The 22,892-nt window shown below is 31.0% G+C and overlaps 4 protein-coding genes across 6 annotated transcripts; 2 read left to right on the top strand and 2 right to left on the bottom strand.

Moving 5' to 3' along the window:
- Positions 1-11,710: 11,710 nt before the first annotated feature.
- LOC118445553 (UBX domain-containing protein 7) lies at positions 11,711-14,947 on the bottom strand. Of its 2 annotated transcripts, none has more exons than XM_035875225.2 (9): positions 14,561-14,947; positions 14,033-14,272; positions 13,551-13,825; positions 13,195-13,464; positions 13,051-13,105; positions 12,837-12,967; positions 12,701-12,752; positions 12,282-12,370; positions 11,711-12,178 (listed from the first exon to the last, which is right to left on the bottom strand). In XM_035875225.2, the coding sequence occupies exons 1-9, from the start codon at positions 14,598-14,600 to the stop codon at positions 12,020-12,022; spliced, it is 1,311 nt and encodes a 436-aa protein (XP_035731118.2). In that variant the 5' UTR covers positions 14,601-14,947; the 3' UTR covers positions 11,711-12,019. The 2 variants fall into 2 exon arrangements, with proteins under 2 accessions (XP_035731118.2, XP_035731119.2); XM_035875226.2 differs by having other exon boundaries at positions 12,837-12,964; positions 14,561-14,946.
- A 1,234-nt stretch (positions 14,948-16,181) lies between these two features.
- Positions 16,182-18,963, bottom strand: LOC118445551 (chitinase-3-like protein 2). The gene is made up of 6 exons (XM_035875224.2): positions 18,785-18,963; positions 18,104-18,364; positions 17,709-17,990; positions 17,389-17,625; positions 16,632-17,055; positions 16,182-16,551 (listed from the first exon to the last, which is right to left on the bottom strand). The coding sequence occupies exons 1-6, from the start codon at positions 18,841-18,843 to the stop codon at positions 16,408-16,410; spliced, it is 1,407 nt and encodes a 468-aa protein (XP_035731117.2). The 5' UTR covers positions 18,844-18,963; the 3' UTR covers positions 16,182-16,407.
- A 575-nt stretch (positions 18,964-19,538) lies between these two features.
- LOC118445556 (uncharacterized) lies at positions 19,539-20,264 on the top strand. The gene is made up of 2 exons (XM_035875230.2): positions 19,539-19,829; positions 19,987-20,264. The coding sequence occupies exons 1-2, from the start codon at positions 19,664-19,666 to the stop codon at positions 20,142-20,144; spliced, it is 324 nt and encodes a 107-aa protein (XP_035731123.1). The 5' UTR covers positions 19,539-19,663; the 3' UTR covers positions 20,145-20,264.
- Positions 20,265-21,487: 1,223 nt separating this feature from the next.
- Positions 21,488-22,786, top strand: CSP6 (chemosensory protein 6). Of its 2 annotated transcripts, XM_035875229.2 has the most exons (3): positions 21,488-21,634; positions 21,708-21,946; positions 22,483-22,786. In XM_035875229.2, the coding sequence occupies exons 2-3, from the start codon at positions 21,766-21,768 to the stop codon at positions 22,671-22,673; spliced, it is 372 nt and encodes a 123-aa protein (XP_035731122.1). In that variant the 5' UTR covers positions 21,488-21,634; positions 21,708-21,765; the 3' UTR covers positions 22,674-22,786. The 2 variants fall into 2 exon arrangements, with proteins under 2 accessions (XP_035731122.1, XP_085520602.1); XM_085664476.1 differs by having other exon boundaries at positions 21,553-21,946.
- Positions 22,787-22,892: the final 106 nt, after the last annotated feature.

Raw genomic sequence — 22,892 nt, 5'->3', positions numbered from 1 at the left:
AAGGGACGTTAGGAGTGGTAACTACCGTCCGGGACAATACGGCGCGGGGTAGTAGCCGAAGGTGCCAACAAGCGATACTAAAAAAAAAAAAAAGAAAAAAAAAAGAGGAAAACATGGAAAATAGTACGTACGGGGTAACTAACCATCAACTAATACGTTTCTTGGAGACAAGGAGATCTACCATTCAATGATTCTTCGATGAGTAGAGAAAGAAGAAGATAAGGAGGAAATAAGGGAAGGAGAAGAAAAGAGACGAGACGTACGTGCACACGAAAACGATGAAACTCGAAACATAAGGTTCACATATTGAAAATCGCTCGATGATCCCTCAATGTCTCTTAACGATACCTAGTTGATTCTTCGATGATCCCTTGATGATTCCTCCATAACCCCTTCATGATCCATTAATGATCCCTTCCTGATCCCCTCTTGATCCCTCGATAATCCCCTCGATGATCCTTATGATCATGCGATGATCCTATTGAAAGAAAAGGAAAGAGAGGCGGAGGAAGAAAAAAAAAGAGCTGGAATAAGAATAGGAAAAAGAGCCGGAATAAGATTATATAAAAGAACCGGAGTAAAAATAGAAAAAAGAACCGTAATAGGAAAAGAGCCGAAGGAAGGAAAAGGGACGCATTTCTACAAGATGCTGAGACAGCAGCCCGCACGGAAGCCCTCACCCACAGGCCCCTCCCATGGGTCCCGCTCGAAATACACAAAGGATAATTAATGAAAGTAAATAAGAATAAATAGAAATGACATCGGCCATTAAAGTGTGATAGAGAAATTTCCTTTTCGTTTCTCTAAGAAATTATTGCACAACAGAATTCTCTCATATTCCTACTTTTGAAGTATTATTAGCGATATAAAATGGAAAAATATTAATGTCCATTTGGAATAAGATTAAAAATATATTGGAAAAGTAATAAAATATGCAGCCATTCGCTCGGTAGTACTTGCGTAATATGATTTAGAATTAGACTTTGCAAGTAATACCGACCCAGGTCTCACTACGTGGAAGTTGCTGCATGTGGAGACCCACGGACTGACGGTGACTCTACTCTAAAATCCGCGTTCCACGATACCGATCCGAGATACCTTTCCGCTTCAATGCACTGGCTTCTTAACTAACAGGGTATGCGTAGCTTTAGCTACTGCACACCTCTTACAGATAGCTCCACCGTTTGCACCGTCCACTTCAGATATAACGGATAATTAAGCACATCTGAATTTGTGCTTCCCGAATTTCGAACAAACAAAGCGCACTCCTTAGAAATACTAATCGCGTCGCGACATTCACGTGTGTGTTGTAATTACGTAGATTCTACTGTTAGGCCGAAATTCGCGAAGTACCCCCATCGAAATTTGGAAAAAATCAAACGAAGTCCACGGTAGGACCTTTAATCGCGCCCGAACACCCACGCAAGTGTTAGAAAAACGATGACTCTACTCTACAATTCGCGTTTTCGATTCGAACAATCAAACGAAGTTTAATCGCGCCCGAGAACACCAACGCCTGTGCCCGCCGACACGCGCGCCAGTGTTCTTCCTATCCTTCCCGTATTCACGCGTAAAAATCGAGAATGAATCCAGCCAGGCGATGATGCATCCGTCCACAGATGAACCTATCCCTCGATGACCTATCCTGTAAATGAAAAAGATAAAGGGGAAATAAAAGAACAAAAGAATATATAAAACAGAAAACGATATATATATAATATAAACAGAAAATAAACATAATTAAAAACATAAACACATAAAACACATAATTAAATACAGAATTAGAAAGAAACAACATAAATAAATATTAAGAATTCATATTAAAAAGGAAATAAAATAATAATAACATAATTGAAAACATAATTCAAAAAGAAAAATTTGAGATAGAAACGAGTGCCGAAGAAAGAAAAGAGAGCCCCAGAAAGAGATGAATAGAGAGCCCCAAAAAGATAAGACAAGAGAACAGTTCTATATGATGCTGAGACAGCAGCCCGCACAGAAGCCCTCACCCACAGGCCCCTCCCATGGGTCCCACCCGAGATTTATAAAGAATAATTATTGATAATAAATAAGAAAAAATAGAAATGGCAACGGATATAAAATTGTGATAGAAAAATTTCATTTTCGTTTCTCCGAGAAATTATTGTACAATAAATTCTGTTATATTTCTTCTCTCGAAGAATTATTAGCTATATAAGATGGAAATATGTTAATGTTTAGTTGGAATTAGTTTGAATAGATATTGGAAAAGTAATTCAATATGCAGCTATTCGTTCGTTAATACTTGCATTTAAAAATTTACAATTAAACTTTGCAAGTATTAACGATCCAGGTCTCACCACGTGGAGGTTGCTGCATGTGGAGACCCACGAGCTAACGGTGACTCTACTTTACTCTAAAATTCGCGCTCCGCGATACCGACCCTTATGCCTTCCGCTTCGGATATCTTGGGCATGGGACAAAGCTAACAGGAAGTATCTAGCCTTAGCTACAGGGACTCCGCTTACAGAAAGCTTAACCGTTCGACACCCTCCGCCTCAGGCATAAGGGATTATTAAGCACATCTGAATTCGTGCATCCGAATTTCGAACAATCAAAGCGCATTAATCGCGTTCGCGACACTCACGTGTGTTATTATTACGTAGATTCTACAGTTCTATCCAAATTCGCGAAGTAATCTAATCGATATGTCGAAGAAATAAAACGAAGTCCCCAGTAGGACTTTCAATCGCGCAAGCGAACTCTTACGTGAGTGTTAGAATAACGGTGACTCTAAGTTGAAATCCGAAGCGCATGCCGAATTTCAACACTAAAACGAAGTCCATGATAGGACTTTTAATCGCGCCCGGACACCCACGCAAGTGTTCGAAAATCGGTGACTCTACTCTAAATAAACTAATCGAATATTCGAGCAAACAAAACGAAGTCCCCGGTAGGACTTTTAATCGCGCACGCGAACACCCACGCGGGTGTTAGAATAACGATGACTCTAAGTTGAAATCCAAAGTGACATATGCTAACCGGTATTTAGACTTTCCATGATATTTGTCGGGATTTCCGCCCCGCTACCAAACATTAGGATTGTCATAACATCAGCCAGCTATGTACAGCACTACAAGGTAAACCGTTCGCGCACCCCGAATTTCAACACTAAACGAAGTCCATGGTAGGACTTTTAATCGCGCCCGGACACCCACGCAAGTGCTCGGAAAACGGTGACTCTACTCTAAAAATAACGCGTTCGCGTGGTAATCTAATCGAATATTCGAGCAAAAATTTAAACGAAGTCCCCGGTAGGACTTTTAAGTCGCGCCCGCGTTCATTCACGTGAGTGTTAGAAAAACGATGACTCTACTCTAAATTCGCGTTTTCGATACGAGCAATCAAACGAAGTTTAATCGCGCCCGAGAACACCAACGCTTGTGCACGCCGACACGCACGCCAGTGTTCTCCTATCCTGCCCGTAACCGCGCTAAAAATCGATGATGAATCGTGCCAGGCAATGACGCATTCGTCCAGAGGTGAACCTATGCCTTGAAGATCTATCCTGAAAAAAAAAAGAAGATAAGGAAAAAATAAGAAAAAGAAAGGAAAAGACATATTGAATATCGCTGCATGATTGCTCGATCATCCCTGAAAAAGAAAAAATGTAGATGAATAAAAGAAAGATAAGAAAATATAAGTAGCTCTGCACGCTGCTGAAACAACAATCCGCTTTATCTGATTGGTCCTAATGCTTAAAAATTAAAATTAATTAGAACATATTAATAACAAACCTAAAAACATAAAAACATAATTAAAAAGAAATATCATAAATAAATATTAAAAAAACATAATTAAAAGAAAATAACATAATTAAATTCTGAAAAGACATAATAAAAAGAAATAACATATTAATAACATAATTAAAAACATAATTAAAAACATAATTAAAGAAGAAAAATATGAGTAATAAAAGAGAGCTGCTGAAAGATAAGAAAATAGAAGCAGCTCTGCACGATGCTGAAAGAACAGTCCTCTCTATTTCATGGGGCCTACCTAAAACCTGTAAATCATAATTAATAAGAATATATTAAAAACATAATTAAAAAGAAATAACATAATAAAAATCTGAAAAGACATAATGAAAAGAAATAACATAATAATAATCTGAAAAGACATAATGAAAAGAAATAACATATTAATAACATAATTAAAAACATAATTAAATAAGAAAATTATTAGATAGAAAAGGAAGCTGCAGAAAGATAAGAAAATAGGAGCAGCCCTACAGGATGCTAAGAGAACAACCCGCACAGTCCCACACTGTCCACACCCATGTCCCCATCCCATGGGTCCCACCCGAGACTTAAAAATCATAATTAATAGGAGCAAATAACAATGAAAAATGTGAAATAGAAAAGAGTGTTCCAAAAAGAGAAGAAAAGAGAAGCAGCTCTATAAGATGCTGAGAAAGCAACCCGCACAGAGGCCCACACCCATGTCCCCATCCCATGGGTCCCACCCGAGATATATATAGAGGATAATTAATGACAGTAAATAAGAAAAAATAGAAATGACAGTAATTATACGAACGATAAAATGTTGAATTAAATTTGATTGAACTTAAGAAAAATAAATGATTAATTAAAAAGGAATGAAATATTCTGAACACAGATATAAATAAATATTATTCTCTCTGAAATAAATATTATATTTATTAATCGATAATATACGATAATATATATACATGTTGTCTATAACGTTGCTAAGAATATCCTATTGTTTAAATATTAATTAATTATTCCCTCATGTGTTCGCGATCCCACGACCGGACCTAGCTGAAAAGAACTAAGAAAAGAAAAAAGAATTAGTATATATGTATATTAATTATACGAACGATAAAATGCTAAATTTATTTTGATTAAACTTATGAAGAATATAAATTTATTATTAATATAAAATTTATTATTAATTTATGATTAATATAAATAAATATTATTCTCTCTGAAAGAAATATTATTATATCTATTAATCGATAGTAAATGACAATACATGTATATGATTTTTATAACGTTGTAAAGAATATCTTATTGTTTAAATATTAATTAATTATACTTTATATATATCGTACATTGTTTAAATGTTAAGATAATCCTATTTATTAATTATTCCTTCCCGTGTTCGCGATCTCATGACTTAGACCTAGCTGAAAAGAAATAAGGAAAAAGAAAAAATATGTATATATGTATATTAATTATACGAACGATAAAATTCGGAATTTAATTTAATTAAACTTAAAAGCTAAGAAAAAAAAATATTTATTAAAAAAGAATGAAAAATTTTGAATACTGATCTAAAGAAATATTATATTACTTTTACATTTCATAGATATGCGGTTTTAATATAGAACTCGATTTTATTAAAATAAAATTATGAATTGAATTGAACTTTAGAAAAGAAAAAATGTGCTAAATTTATCAATCGACTTTAACGTAAAATTTGATTTTATTAAACTAGAATCATAAATTCAATTAAGTTTTAAAAAAAAGTTTAATATTAAAAAGGCATAAAATATGAAATAATCCTATTCGTGTACGCGTGGCAATGTGGGAATATTATTTACGGAAAGTTACTCCTTCTCAGTTTTTTATATTTACACCCCTACACCCATCACCATAAGAGCATTTTGAGTGACAACATGGTAAAATTAAAATACTAATATAGTAAAACTAAGAGCCATTCTCGAAAGTTCCTAGTGAACCTTCGAAAATAACTCAATAGCCTAATAGTTGTCCTCTTGAGCCACATGTTGTCTTCGGCATATAGTTTCTTCTTTGCTTCGTGCCTCAACCTAATCGATTATCACTCTAAAACTGTAACGACAAAATTTGATTCCAAATTCTAAGATATAAAAGAAAACCCTAATACAACCCTAACGAATCTAAAAACTTATTATTATTCTTTCAAAAGATACTTTTTCGCTGCGTGGGAGAAATTAGATATTAATTATAAAAAAATTAGAAATTAGATAATAGTATATTAATTGCTGAAAATCCTGAGCTAAAAAATAATTAATTTATCATCTAGGCTTACGTACTACGTCTCTTTGTCTTTTAGCAAACATTCTACTCGATTTTTCTCTTTCAAAACCAATGAGTCTCTATCGAGACTTTTTTTGTATCAATTTAAATTGATTAAATATTTAATTACTAATTATTTAAAAATATAAAGCAAACCCTTGGGCGTTCCTTCTTACAAACGAATATTTTAATTATTGTAATAAAATCATACACAGTTTCGTTTGTAATCCAGAGACTATCCATCGCGAATGTCTTCTTACTCGTTCCTTATTAGAACTTATAAATATCGATTCTTTACTTATTTCCGCGCGAGTAAAATATTTAAAAATGTATTAAAATATTCAAAATCTCAAATAATTATAAACGCGTTTGAGCAAGAAGACTCTATCCTGATCTAATAAATAAATGAAACAATAAGAAACCATTCACGAGTAAATCTCCGAAGAAATTAACTCGTGGTCACTCAATGCTCTTCTACTAATTAATTACAACCAATCACCCGTGCTGATTCGGACCTTTCGTCCTCGACATGATTGAGTGATTGGAGGGACTTAAAAATTCACTTACTACTTAAGAAGTTCTGCGATGTCTCCAAAACACTCGTTCAGATCGAAATTGAGAGCGGACGATTCGTATGTGGTTGAAAATTAGGTCGACATCAAAGTTGATCAAGAATTTCTTCAATGATGCACTGACTCTATATCGCGATAGTTATTTTTTAACGAACGGTCACTGAATTTACTTCGCGAAACTCTACAGTCTTTTATAAATACAGCCTATGCAACTGTCAAAAAATTATTACAGTCTGTGAACAAACACTGACTCTAACGACTGCATTGCACGCAGGCGTTGCAAAAACTTTTGCTTTTTAAATCGCGAAACGCGAACGAACAAACACTGCTTCTACTTCGCGATATTTATATTTAAGAGATACAAATATTCGATTACAACATTGGTTCCCGAGTAATTGCAATGACGTTCTGAAACAACAAAATAAAAACAAAATTATTAATATCACCGTTATAATAAGAACTTGTATAAATTATTAAAGAAACGTAAGATATAATAATATATTTACCTTAATATTCGTTGATACTTGCAGCGAAGACATCTTGAGACACTTGAGATGTTTACTCGTCAAAAGAAAAAGGAGAAATGATTCGGTAATCGCGATTTAGAATTTTTAATGTTTAAATAAATGTACCATAGTTTAAATATTATTCTATCCTATCCCGCTTGCAATAAAAATCATTTAAATAATTATTAAATTATCGATAATATTAATTTATAAGCTTTAGCGTTTAGAAAAGAGAATCGCGATGTAGACTGGTCGAAGATCGAGAGAAAACTAACTCGCGAACTGTCAAAGTCGAGAAAAAGTGCGTTTATGTTTATATTACACGAGGTAACTACTCCGAAATTAAAATTTTAAGTAATAGAAGTTTATATTAAAATTATTTTAAGTCCCACAGGCGATTTAGACTTTTTATTGTTTAAATGAATGTACAATTGTTTAAATATTACTCTATTCTATCCCGCGTGCAATAAAAATCGTTAAAATAATTACACACTTATCGAAAATATTAATTTATATGCTTTAGCGTTTAGAAAAGAGTATTGCGATGTACACAGGTCGGAGGGCAAGAGAAAACTAACTCGCGAACTGTCAAAGTCGAGAAAAATTGCGTTTATGTTTATATTACACGAGGCAACTACTCCGAAATTAAAATTTTAAGTAATAGAAATTTATATTAAAATTATTTTAAATCCCGCACGCGCTTCAGACTTTTTATTGTTTAAATGAATGTACGATTGTTTAAATATTACTCTATTCTATCCCGCGTGCAATAAAAATCGTTTAAATAATTACACACTTACCGAAAATATTAATTTATAAGCTTTAGCGTTTAGAAAAGAGAATTGCGATGTACACAGGTCGGAGGGCAAGAGAAAACTAACTCGCGAACTCTCAAAGTCGAGAAAAAGTGCGTTTATGTTTATATTACACGAGGCAACTACTCCGAAATTAAAATTTTAAGTAATAGAAGTTTATATTAAAATTATTTTAAGTCCCGCACGCGATTCAGACTTTTTATTGTTTAAATGAATGTACGATTGTTTAAATATTACTCTATTCTATCCCGCGTGCAATAAAAATCGTTAAAATAATTACACACTTATCGAAAATATTAATTTATATGCTTTAGCGTTTAGAAAAGAGTATTACGATGTACACAGGTCGGAGGGCAAGAGAAAACTAACTCGCGAACTGTCAAAGTCGAGAAAAATTGCGTTTATGTTTATATTACACGAGGCAACTACTCCGAAATTAAAATTTTAAGTAATAGAAATTTATATCAAAATTATTTTAAGACCCGCGTGCGATTCAGACTTTTTAATGTTTAAATAAATGTATTGTTGTTTAAATATTACTCTATTCTATCCCGCGTGCAATAAAAATCGTTTAAATAATTACACACTTACCGAAAATATTAATTTATAAGCTTTAGCGTTTAGAAAAGAGAATCGCGATGTAGACTGGTCGAAGATCGAGAGAAAACTAACTCGCGAACTCTCAAAGTCGAGAAAAAGTGCGTTTATGTTTATATTACACGAGGCAACTACTCCGAAATTAAAATTTTAAGTAATAGAAGTTTATATTAAAATTATTTTAAGTCCCGCACGCGATTCAGACTTTTTATTGTTTAAATGAATGTACGATTGTTTAAATATTACTCTATTCTATCCCGCGTGCAATAAAAATCGTTAAAATAATTACACACTTATCGAAAATATTAATTTATATGCTTTAGCATTTAGAAAAGAGTATTGCGATGTACACAGGTCGGAGGGCAAGAGAAAACTAACTCGCGAACTGTCAAAGTCGAGAAAAATTGCGTTTATGTTTATATTACACGAGGCAACTACTCCGAAATTAAAATTTTAAGTAATAGAAATTTATATCAAAATTATTTTAAGACCCGCGTGCGATTCAGACTTTTTAATGTTTAAATAAATGTATTGTTGTTTAAATATTACTCTATTCTATCCCGCGTGCAATAAAAATCGTTTAAATAATTACACACTTACCGAAAATATTAATTTATAAGCTTTAGCGTTTAGAAAAGAGAATCGCGATGTAGACTGGTCGAAGATCGAGAGAAAACTAACTCGCGAACTGTCAAAGTCGAGATAAAGTGCGTTTATGTTTATATTACACGAGGCAACTACTCCGAAATTAAAATTTTATAGTAATAGTACTTTGTGTTAAAATTATTTCAAGCCCCGCGCTCCTATACGTATTCTTAACGTTTAAATAAATACACTATTGTTTAAATATTACTTTATCCTATCTCGCGTACATTATAAATTGTTTAAATAATTATAAAATTACCGAGGACATTTATTTATAAGCTTTAGCGTTTAGAAAACGACAGAGTCGAATTGCACTTGTCGGATTGCAAAGGTAAACTAATTCGTTAATTTTCAAAGTTTATCGAAACTGACCGTTTAGGTTTATATTGCACAAGTCCAACAACCCCGAAATAAAATTTTTAAGTATTGGAATTTTATATTAGAACTATTTTAAGTTTCTCGCGAATTTCCTTCTTTATAACGTTTGAACGTATCTACTGTTGTTTAAATATTACTTTATTTGTACTCTGTGAACACCTATATTGTTTAAATAATTATAAAATTTCCGAAATTATTAATTAATAAGTTTTCGTACTTAAAAATAGAGAGATTATAATGAGCACACGTCAGAGTGCAACAGAAAATCCACTGTGTTATGAAATTCCACTTCATGTTCCTTTCGTATTCCGTGATGTAAACGTCTAAATGAAATCTTTCCATACCGCTACATTCATTCGTCTTATAGATACGATCATTTTATAATTATATAAACAATATACAATGCACTCATAGTATGATGAAACATTAATTAAATAATTTTACATTTCGTGAAGCGTTTCGTAGCACGTAAGGCGCGTTAAATAATATAGTTTTCATTCACTGTTTGTCGATCGATAATGTCAACAAGGAAGGACCATTGGAAGGACGATACGAGATACCACGTCAGTCTCTTTTCGTACTCCGAGGTGTAAACGTCGAAATGAAATGTTTCCGTACCGCTACATTTGCTCGTCTTATAGATACGATTATTTTATAATTATTTAAACAAAATATAGTGCACTCGGAGTACGATGAGATAGTAATTAAACTATATAGGCGTACGTAAAGCTTTGCATAGCTTGTAAAATGCATTAGATAAAATAGTTTTCTGTCTCTCTTTGTTGTTCGATAATTCCAAGAAGAAGGACCATTGGAAGGACGATACGATATACCACGGTCAGTCTCCTTACGTACCCCGGGAAGTAAATGTTGAAATGAAATTTGTCCGTACCGCTACGTTCAATCGTCTTATAGATACGTATATTTTATATTTTCGTAATCCCGTGGGTGTCCATGTGCAGCAACTTCCACGTAATGAGACCTAGGCCGGTATTACTTGCTAAGTCTAATTCTAAATCATGTAGCACAAATACTACGGAGCGACTGCCTGGATATTTTAAGATATTTCCAATATCTTTTCAATATAATTCCAACTAAACATTAACGTACTCCTTTTTACATTTCTAAGAACTTCAAATAAACAAATGATTAAATATAATAGAACACCAGAGTAAGTATTTAGCGTAGAAAGCTTTTCTATCGCACTTATGTTCTCAATCTATCTCATTTATTCTCATTTTCTCGTACTTATTATTATTTATAAGTCTCGTGTGGTACCCATGGGAGGGACCCGTTGGTGTGGGTTTCTGTGCGTACTGTTGTCTCAGCATCTTGTAGAAATGCATCCCTTTTCTTTTCTTATTCCGCCTCTCTTTGCTTTTATTTTTCTAAGATCATCGCATAATCATAAGGATCATCGAGAGATCATGAAGGGATCATGAAGGGATCATGAAGAGATCATCGAGGAATCATGGAGGGATCAGCGAGCAATTTTCACTATGTGAACCTCATGTTGTAAGTTTCATCATTTTCACGTGCATGCACGTCTCGTCTCTTTTCTTCTCTTTCTCTTATTTTCTCCTTATTTGTGTGTGTGTGTGTGTATGCTATTCTAAAGCCAAACACAAAATATTAAATATAATTATATATACATATATGTATGCATGTATTGAATTTCAATATTTATCGGTGTAAGATTGAAATATTCATTGAATAAAGTAAATGTTTTGTACAAGATAAAAGTGATAAAGAACTTGTAATATTTCTTTGTTTCACTTGCGTTTTTTCTTTCTGTCTTTGCTTTTTTGAATTTTAATCATATTTCTATTTTTACTTTTTCCAATTTATTAGCTTCTTTTGCATTTATGTTACCTATTAGGAAAAGATTTTTTTCTTATATCAACATTTAACTTGTCGTGGTATACGTTAAAGATTTCATTCAACATAGAGTTATATATAATGTATAACGTACTGGGATTGTTTTATGCTTAGTAAGCTGTTTTGTAATAAATCAAAATCTTTCAACTTATTTTTTATTATTTTATTCTATCATTATATCATTGTTTATGTAAAAATTAAAATATTATACACATATTTATTTAAAATCTTTTTTTGTTTCACTTAATATTCCTATAAAAAGCATATAAAAGTGCTGTATACAAGTATTGCAAAAACTACAATTTACTGTTATAATTATTGTGCTTGTATTCAAACTTCATAGGTAATATAAAAAGAAGATATTAATATATTTGAGCAACAAGTAGAATATAAACATGGACACATGGTAATTTTTTAAATATATAAGATAAGGTACTCAACAAAAATATCATATACCGAATATCTTTCACGGTGTTAGATATCTGGATAACTTATATCTTAGGTATACTTCATCCTTTATAACTAAATAACTTATTTAAAGATAAAAGTACTATGCACACACATATTCACGTTTTCGTTATGAACACTGTATTTGACGGAAATAAAATCGTGTCTATTAATCGAATATTTACTGCGAGTATACCAATATTTGTTTTTGGAAATGGAACTAAGTACGTATAATCGGCTAACGGATAACCCATGTCTTTCATTCTTTTCAAAAAATCCTGCAATTAATTTATATATATTATATTACATTATATATTGTTATAATTTTATGATACGTAATTAAACTAATTAAGAGAACGTCGTAAAATATCTCCCACTTACTTCAATAGTATTATTAGCACACATGGATATTGTTTCCTTGTCACCAGTGGGTAATCGTAAACATAATCGTAAGAGCGGCTTGTCATTATCTATAAAAAAAAAAAAAAACAATTAAAGAAAGCAAATATATACGCAAACTAGTTGACAAAGTCTGTTACAACATAATCAACAATGTTTACGAAAATTTATATTAAATACGTAATTTTATTATAAAAATTGTTCTATGCTGAAGAAAAAATTTATGAACATAATACATAAACATTTTTGTTTTATTCAATTTAGTATTAAATGTCATTGAATCTCAAACTTTCTTTTTCTTCAAACACATTATACTACAGCTAAATATAATGCTACACACACACACACACACACACACACCAGCAGCAGCAGAGAGAATGTTAGTATCTATATCTACTAACCTGTATCTACATCAGTTTTACCGTCTTGCATTTTGTCTACCATTTCTTCCTTCTATTTGCACAAAAATAAAAGCAATTAATTAATTCTTTTTTCATAAAAAATGATTAAAAAAATATTCACATAATTAGGATTTACCCTTTCAGGAGATTCAACCTTCTGATTTGTATTGTCGAGTCGTCTCCTTTTTTTCAGAATACATGGACTATTGCTTGAAATATTTGAATTGCTATTATTTTGACTATCCAGCTGTTTAGACGTATTGTCTGCTATAAAATAAAAAACTTAAAATTTATTAATTCAATAAACGACAAAATATTAATAATATGGAAAATCTTAAACAAGTACTGACCGTAATCTCTATCGGATGCTACATTTCTTGTACTTTTACTACATGATGCGTAATCCTAAAAAATAAAATTAACCTTATATATAATTATTAAAAGAAAATTGTACAAGTATACAGATAATAATACTCCTCTATTGGTATACAAACATTTTTTGATGTTTCTGATAATTGACTCTCTTTCACAAGTAACGAAGAAATATTATCAGATTTATGATTGATTATGTCATTAGAAGCACCTTCTGGCGATGCATGAATACTTAAAATGTCATTTAAATCGGATATCAAGCTGTCTATAGTAATGTGATTATATTTTCTTATACATTCCCCTGTTCTAGGATCTATGACTGCTAGGTACGGATAATTTATTACTTTATAAAAATCTATGTAATTCTTTCCATCTTTGGTATTTGATAATACCTATTAAAAAAGGGACATATTCGAAATAAGACAGATGAGTTCGTTTTATAATCAAAATACAACAACTATTATCAATTACTATATACCTGCCACAAAACAAAATGATCCTTCACAATTTCTTGAATTTGCTCGTTGGACCACACATCTCTGTTAAGAACTTGACAAACAAACTCCTGAGAATCCTGAACATTAACGAGTAACCAACGATTTAAAGACTTTGCGTGTTCTCTTGCATCCACAAATGTACCAAGAAATAAAATATTACTCGGAGGTCTAAATAAATCTTCCAAACGCTTTGATTTAGGTTGAGAGCTCTCTTTTACACCGGCAACTCTTAAAGTCATTTCCTCTTCTTGCCGTTCTACGAAAGAAAATGCAGTTATAAATTATCATACTATATTTTAAATCACTATATTTATAATATTTAATTGTTGTTTTTGAAATATAAAACTCTTCATTAAGCAATCTTACAATCTTAAAATTAATTAATTCCTTTTTCTTTCTTTTTTACTTATAGCTTAGTATTTTAAAAATATAAAATACTATAATGGATAATTGTAATACATACGAGTTTCAAGAGCGAAATCTCTAAATCTATCAAAAGCATTGGGCAACCTTGGAAGTGAAAACATTGGTTCAGAATCAACCAGTATTTCTTGAGTAGGTAATATAGGTGGTCGTACTTCTGGCTCAGAATCTACTGCTTGAACTTGAGGCACCTGTCCTTCTTCAAACATTAAAGTAACAGCCATTTCTACATTTCCATCTGCTAGTGATAAATATTGGCATGCTGTAGCTTCGCTTTTTCCTTAAAAAAAAAAAAAAAAAAAAAAAAAAAAAAAAAATATGCGCAATTAATATATGTTTTACAATTATGACACGCAAATAATATTTTAATATATTTGGAATAACCTTAATTGTATATCATTAATAAAATGTAATACAATAGTGTCAATAAGTCAGAAAAAATGACAAATTTTTTACCAAAAGTTTATATTAATGTATTAAAAATGAATGACTAAACCATGAACATTCAAATATGCAAACTAGTGAAGTTTTTAAAAAAATGTCTAAATAGAATGTAGATGATTCTTACCAGTTATTTCCATAAATTTTTCGACAAGTTCTCGATCCATTTTAAGTTAAACCAAATTCGAGCTCACACAAAAATTAACAAAACGAACGTTATTACCTTATTGTTGATTTGTTCTTATTTCTAACTCTTTCTGTAAAACATGGAATAATATCGGATAGTATACAAACAGCTTTAACAGGGCAACCAACACGAATCCTTATACATTAAATTCAACTTTAGTAGCGCCATCTTTGAGAAAATACATTTCCTACCATCTTATCATTAAAAGACTATTTATACCAACCCTGAATATTAACATTTTTTGAAAATAGTTCGTTGATGTTTGAAAATTAACGATGTTTCCTGCACACATTATGCATTGACATGCAAATATATAAATATATATAAATACACGCACGCACGCACAGTGGCGCGGACATGTAGTTACATGTAGAGTCAATAAAACTAATATTACTTGTTACTTATTTTATTATTCAATTACTTATTGAATTATATTTTTTATAAGTTTGCTATATATATATATATATATATATATATATATATATATATACGTATATGTATAAATATGTACATGTATATATGTATATGCGTAAGTATGTATATATGTATGTATGGATGTTGTGTGTCATAATGAAATAAGAGACAAAACAGTCTTTTCTAATCGACTATAATTATAAAATTTCTTATTTTTTAATACTTACATAAATATATTAGTACTGAAGTATACATCGAAACGCCTATATTAATATTTCATGTGTACATCCTTATTTCTAATAATTTCAGCACACCCTTGCGACGTGTAGATATGATAAATCGAAGAAATTTACTAGCAAGTTCCATGTCTCTTGTACAATAATATATAAATCTTCAGTATTTTTCGGCTTTTGTTTGTTTCTTTTTACCTATTTGCCAATATTAATCGACAGCATCTCGATTAGATTTAGATCCGTAGATTTTCTCGGCCATTTCGTTATACGAATAATACTGTCAATCAAAAATATCTTGACGATTCTAGCATAGAGAACGTTTTGAATAATTGTTCGCCCAATAGATCTATTCTTCTGGTATACTATATTATTCGGTGAATGGTAGAAATACATTTTTTTACGATATTGTAATACACCCCATATTATTTCCGTAGTCCAATGATTAAGAAGACATACCTTTCATTGTCATAGAATACCGCTTCAATAATAATTTTTACAGTCGGTTTTAGAACGTTTGAAATGCCCAAATTTTTCTCCTTTACGACATTTCATCTATAATTTATCGTTCGATAATCCAAATCGATTAAATTTTAATCCGTCGATAAAAATTACTTGGAACTATTGCTGTATTACATCCAATATAAATGTTTTTCCTTTTTCTGTGTATAGGATCGTATACGTAAGTAATGCGCGCCCAATCCCCGCCCCTGTATATATGTACTTATATATGCACTTACTATTATATACTGTATATATATACCCCTGTATATATGTACTATATATATATATATATATATATATATATATGCACTTACTATTATATACTGTATATATGTACTTATTTGCATACACTATAGTATGAAAAATTCTTTCTTTGATTTTGATCAATATTTTAATCGTAATATATTTAAACAATTTGTTTAAGTAGAACAGGTTACAAAAATTTCGTAAAAAGAAAAAAGAAAAAAAGAAAAGGAAAGAAAGAAAACAAGAACATTTTGTTATCTGAATTATGCCAATCTCATATTGTTTCTTTACTCTTTGGTTTTTGTTATGTTCATCAATATCACAGATCGCAAAAAGTAAAAATTCATTGATCCCTTACGTATTAATCTTTTTTAATCTTTTTATTTAAAGATATTAATCTTTTTCTTTGTTAAATAATTTTGTAATAGTACGTGTCAATGGAAAGGTTTCATTTGTATTACATTCATTTTTCCAATCATCGGTATTCAGAGAAAAAATCATAGCACCTTTGAAACCATTAGCAAGTATCCACTTTGTCTAAAAATTGAAAAGCATGATAAATTTCTTTTGGCAATGACTCATTATTGACATTACAAAATTGTATAATAAATGTTTACCTTATAATATATGCTTTCATTATTATCATATGATATCCACTCTTCGTCTCTGTAAGCGTATGGTACTTTGCTCTTATTTACAAAAACATTACTTGCTCCGTTCTTCAAGAATTGACAAATAGTCGAATAAGATACGAAGCCATTTAAACCAAGTTTACCAAATCCATTAGCCGGCGCTTGTAACTTGTGATTTAAAGGATTATCTAATTTATATGAATGACCATACGTTGGTATGCCAACGACAATTTTATATCTTGGCATCCTCTTCGTTATCCAATAATGTGCAGAAAAGTTTACATTAAGTGTGTCCAAGTATCCCGATTCCATAACATACGGGAATAAAGGAGCATTTAAATCAGTTACAGGAAAATACCAAATGTAATAATGGTAATCATATGACATAAGGTTTATAAAGTCAACGTGCCTAAAAAGATTTTATATAACTTCAATATGTAAAACTGTTAATTATTGAAGCACATTAAATAACTAAAATAATACTTTCTTTCGTCGATATGTCGACTGGTACTGGTGAAATTGCAATATTAAATAATTTTCTTAAATACATAATATGAAATATAATACTTTTACGCATTAACATTGGAGAGACTTTTATATTATTTTTATAATATAAATAAGTTAATATTATAATAATGCATATTCAAAAAAAGAAAAATGATCTCAGATAGTAATATTAAACGTCTCTCAATGTTTATATCGTTATAATTTACAATCATTGTTACAATATCATTATGCTTACTCTGCAATTTCAGGAACACTATAGCTTTGATCTATGATAACTTGTGGAGCTGCCGCGGCTACTGATAAGATTAATTTTTCACTCCTATGATCAAATTCCTTCCTTACTTCGTGAACTAATTGTACAAAATGTATTTTCTCTTTTTCTTTAGATTCGAACAATCCTGGAAACTCCCAATCGAGATCTAATCCGTCAAACTTAAATTTCTTTGTTACATTTAACACGGATCTTATAAATCTGAAAGAAGAAAGAATAAATAAGGAAATATTATCCATTGAGTACTATTTGAAAGAATTTATAAATAATTATAATGACATTACCGTTTTCGATTTGCATGGTTCTTAACCATTTCTGGAAACCCAGAATTAAGTTCATTACTACCGCCAATACTAATCATAACTTTTAAGTTCGAATTATTTTTCTTGAGATCAACGACATCCTCGTAAATCCTGGTATTGACACCCATGTCAACCGTACAATTTATGATACTTGCAAAACCTATAATAATGTGGGTGCAAATATGTGGATCTATTTGCGACGGAAAAAGATTCCGCACTGTATTGGAGTCTTTCGGTACCGTGTAATAGCATACAATAATTTTTCTGCGATTTATTATAAAAGAAAAAAAAACTATGTTACAACTATATACAACGATATCTAATTTATATCTCTATTATAAAAAGAGAGAAGGAGAAGAAGAAGTTAAAATTCTTACTCTGTTGAATTATTAGATTCCCATTCACGATCAATGTTTATATTTTTATTTGCATTATGATTCTCTTTCATTGATTTCGCATGCATTTGTGCTTTACCACGTAACCACCATGTACGAGCTAATGTCTTTTCTTCTTGGTTTAATTCCTCCATAGTTTGAACATAGAATATCTTCAATATCAATATACTGACCCAAGTACATAGTGTACCGATTATTAAAAATATTACGATGAAATAAAAAATCTGTGTCTTCCATTGTGACCTATTTGAAACAAATATCAACATAATTCTGAGTTTATAAAATCTTTGTACATGCGAAAAAAAAGAAGAAAGAAAAAAAGAAAAAAGGAAAAAAAGATATAATAATAAATGAAATGTTTACTTGGTAAGTAAATAAAAATGTTAACAATTATGATGGAATAAAAGTAAAAGTTAGTAAAAGTAAATAACCTTTAAAGTAATCGGATTATGAAATACAAATTTATAATATTAAAACATTAACGAGCATTAAAGTATATTAATAACTTGGAATCGTCTAAAGTAAAGATTGCATTTGCAATAACCCATGGTCAATAGTACACGGTCAATTTTTATTTATAAAATAATCAACGTTCAAGAAGCTCATAAGTGAAAGATTAATATTTATATGCATTTAAATATTGATAATGTGCATTTAACTTACTGTTGAGGATTAATTAATAATTTATACTTGATCTGAGACATAGAAATTTCTATGATCATTAAGCAATATACATATTTAAGAACCAATTGCACAAATGTAATTCCTACATTTTTGTCTAGTCATTTGTCATGTCGTATTCTATCGCACGTCGCTGCTATACCGCACCTGCGCCATCTTAGGCCTTTCCAATTAGAATGATCTTTTATTATGTTTTATATTTTATTATATTTTTTAAACGTATAAGTGAACTGGAATAGATATAAATGTATAAATATAGACGGCTTTAAAGGCGATTTGAATTCTTTACTGCATAAATAATTAATGTTTAACCAAAACGTATGATGTACATTTAAATGCGGAAATTGTCGCGCCAAAAACCGAAATGGCACAACCACCAATACATTCGCTTACGCACCGATATTAACGATAATAAATGTAAATTCAAAATCAATAACGTTAGAATTAAAATAATTGGAATCGTTTAATTTAATAATTTTTAAACATCTCTCCAAATCAAAACATATTTTCGTCGTTCCTATGATGCATCGTTATTTCTTACTTATCGTACTTATCAAAGTAGTATTAAATTGTCAAAATTATAATACAATTATCGTGGAAATTTCAAACTTTCCAAACGTACATTGGAAATTTTTTTTGGATTATAAGAAGAAGAAGAAGAAGAGGAAGAAAAAGGGGAATAATATGTGTATATATATATATATATATATATATATATATATATATATATATATATATATAATAATCTGCAAGCCCATAGAAATGGAACAGTTCTGGAACAATTTCAAGTTGAAGGTATAACGGTAGTTGTAAAATCACGAAACATCGAATAGAAGAATAATTGTCGACTTTAACGCAATTATGAAGGCACGGATTATCATCGCTTTTTCTCTTGCCGTTATTCTTGTATCCTGCCAAAGGCAAGATGGTGATATGAATCGTTTAAGGGATAAATCTTTCGTGAAGAAACAGCTCGATTGTATTTTAGAAAGAAGACCGTGTGACAAAATGGGACAAAATATGAAAGGTATGTGTATTTTTTGGTCAGAGGAAAATTTGATTAAAAGGAAAAAAGAAAAGGAAGAAAAAAAGAAAAGGAAGAAAAAAAGAAAGAGAGAAAATGTTTCAAACATTAATCAATATCGTATTGTTGTTGTTGTGTTGTTGTATTGGCATTGTTACAGATTTGATTCCAATAATAGCGTATAATAATTGCCAGCGATGCAATCCACATTTAAAACAACGCTACGCAATATTGCGAAACTTCATGCTACAACATTATCCTAACGAATGGAATGCTATAATTCGACGTTATTCAAGAGGTCCGCCTATTCAAGGTTAAATCAGTATAATCCAATCATTTTGTTTTAACACGATTGTCCTTAAGCTGCTGTACAGTAATAATTTTTAAAATGACTTTGACGATTTAAGAAAAAATAAAACTGGCATTATCCCTCGTAAATTGTCGTAATTTATTGTCAATTTCTGCTAATTGCGTCAAAAAGAAATGAAAACTATCGGTTAATCTCTCGGTAGGTCTGTTGTTTGAAAGATTATTTAAATACACACACGTTCATCATGCGACATCTCTAAAATCGATTATACACTCACTCGTGTCGAAATCACTTTCTCTTTGCACGTTTTGCGTTTCGTCAAATTCATGTCAAGTATTTATATTAACGAAGAGGAAACATCGTAATAAAGATCGGAACTATATTTGCATTGACCTCAAAATTCTTCGAGAAAATTGAAAAAGAGGACCCGAGAAGGAGCTGTTGGATCTTACGATATGCAACTACTGTGAGACAATCCTCCATTAGATACGTATTATTTTCAGATTATAATCAATAAGTCCCTTCGCATATATCTACGGACGAGATGTACATTAGACTGTAAAACTATTTTTTCAACCGTTCGATTCTTTTCTAGCCGATTCTTATCTCTGTTTTCTATCAATATCATTTCAATGTCGTCCGTTCGCAAACACTTTCCGACCGAAACATCCCACGTCTATGTACTCTATGTGTATACGTCGAGTTTAATAATTAATCATAAAGATAATTATTAAATATCCCATCGATATTATCGTTAAATACCGTAGTAGTTAAGTAATATATAATCGAATATTATAATAATTGGTAATAAAGAAATATTCGTCTTCTACGTCTATGTTTGTCTAAGCTCGTCCTAACTAAAAAAAAAAAGAGAAAAAAAGAGAAAAAAAAAAAAAAAAGAAAAAAAAAAAAGACCGGCGTTAGTTTTCTTTAGACGAACGAGATAATCGCGACTAAGCGATTTCTCCTGACGTAATCAGAAGGTAATAAAGTGTGTCAATGCCCTAATACGTGCTGCATATGAATAACTTCAGCTAAGATTTTAAACTGATATTGTAAACTGTTTACCTATCAAATCAATAAATTTTGTTGTTTTATTAACGTGAAAGATGGCTACGTGATTAAAAGAATGATTCGCGAGTATTATATCCTTTTCTCTCACAAGAAAGAGCCAGAAACTTATTTTGCAAAACTTATGTATAATCAAAATTGAATTTATAATATAACAATATTAAGTGAGATCGAACGAAGAATTTGAAAAGTACGTGTTTTTTCTCTGTCCCCCGTTGCCTCATACTTCGCATCGCGTTGCACACCCACGTCGTATTAAGCATCCTCCATCGCGAACGCGAATACCCCTCCAGTGATGATTGGTCAGCTATATAAAAGGTGACTTAACATGAATGCCATTTGATTATCCAACTTTTCCCGAGGCAGACAGATATATATATATATATATATATCGGTATACTCATTAAAAACTTTCCCTTTGCGAGAGGTAAACCAATCGCTACTTCTTCTTTCATATTCTCCGTTTATCCTTCTTCGACGGTTCTTTTATCTTATTTTAGAGGAAAGTGAAACTTTCGACCTAAATTATTTTCCATAAGACAAGAATTGCCGTGCAAAATGACAAAGTATCTGATAATTTTGGCATTGGTGACAGTCGTTCTTGGAGTTGAAAAATATTCTACCAAGTACGATGACGTTGACGTGGATAAAATTCTTCGAAACGATCGCGTTCTTACCAATTATATTCGGTGCATGCTCGACGAGGGTTCCTGCACCGCGGAAGGTCGCGAATTGAAAAGTAAGTATATACCTCCTATATGCATACGCGTCTATTATCTCTTCATTCGGTACGAATAGATATAATAAATAGTTATATTGAATAATTGAAAGATTTATGGTTTAGACTTTACTATTTCCTTCCCCATCCAACCCCCTATGTCCACCGGCCGATATTCTCCGGCGACGATTGCATAAGACGACGCGCTTTTCGATCAACTCTTTTAACTCTTTACGCTCTTCTCTTTTGAATCTTTTACACGCATATTATGTGCACTAATTTGAAATATGCGTTTGTCGGTAATAATAAACAAAAAAAAATTTAACGTTTCATATGAATCTATTGCATAATATATATGTATATGCGTTTGAAGTAAAAATATAAAGGAAATTGAAGCTAAAATAAAGAATGAAGTAGTTATTTTTTGTCGTGTAAAAATATTTTTCATAAGAACTGCGAATTATTATTAAACATAATCCGTAATCGTTATTGATATTATCGCCGAAATTGTAGGAAACATAATTTAATCAGATTTTTAATGTTGTTCCTTTACACAGAAATTCTACCAGACGCTCTTGCTACAGATTGTATTAAATGCAACGAGAGGCAAAAGGTTACGGCTGAAAAAGTTATTAATCATCTTAAGACAAAAAGATCGAAAGATTGGGATCGCCTGATCACTAAATACGATCCACAGGGTGAATATAAGCAGCGCTTTGAAAATTTGCACAACAGCAAGAAGATTTAAGTAAGAAATACGTCGGGTGAAACAGTAAGAAGAATGATTACGAGATATTCCTAAGAGATAATAATAGCGAAAGTAATCATTTAGTAGTAATAAAATATATATATATATATATATATATATATATATATATATATATATATTATACAGATTCAAGACTGAAATCGATGATTTTTCGATATGTCACTTTCTTTAAAAGAAATTTTTCTCCCTCCCCCCCAC

Source organism: Vespa mandarinia, unplaced genomic scaffold, assembly GCF_050613455.1.
Source record: "Vespa mandarinia isolate Hongniang unplaced genomic scaffold, ASM5061345v1 scaffold_59, whole genome shotgun sequence".
Taxonomy (NCBI): domain Eukaryota; kingdom Metazoa; phylum Arthropoda; class Insecta; order Hymenoptera; family Vespidae; genus Vespa; species Vespa mandarinia.
The sequence above is the reverse complement of the archived record's forward strand: the minus strand, read 5'-3'. Positions and strand labels throughout refer to the sequence as shown.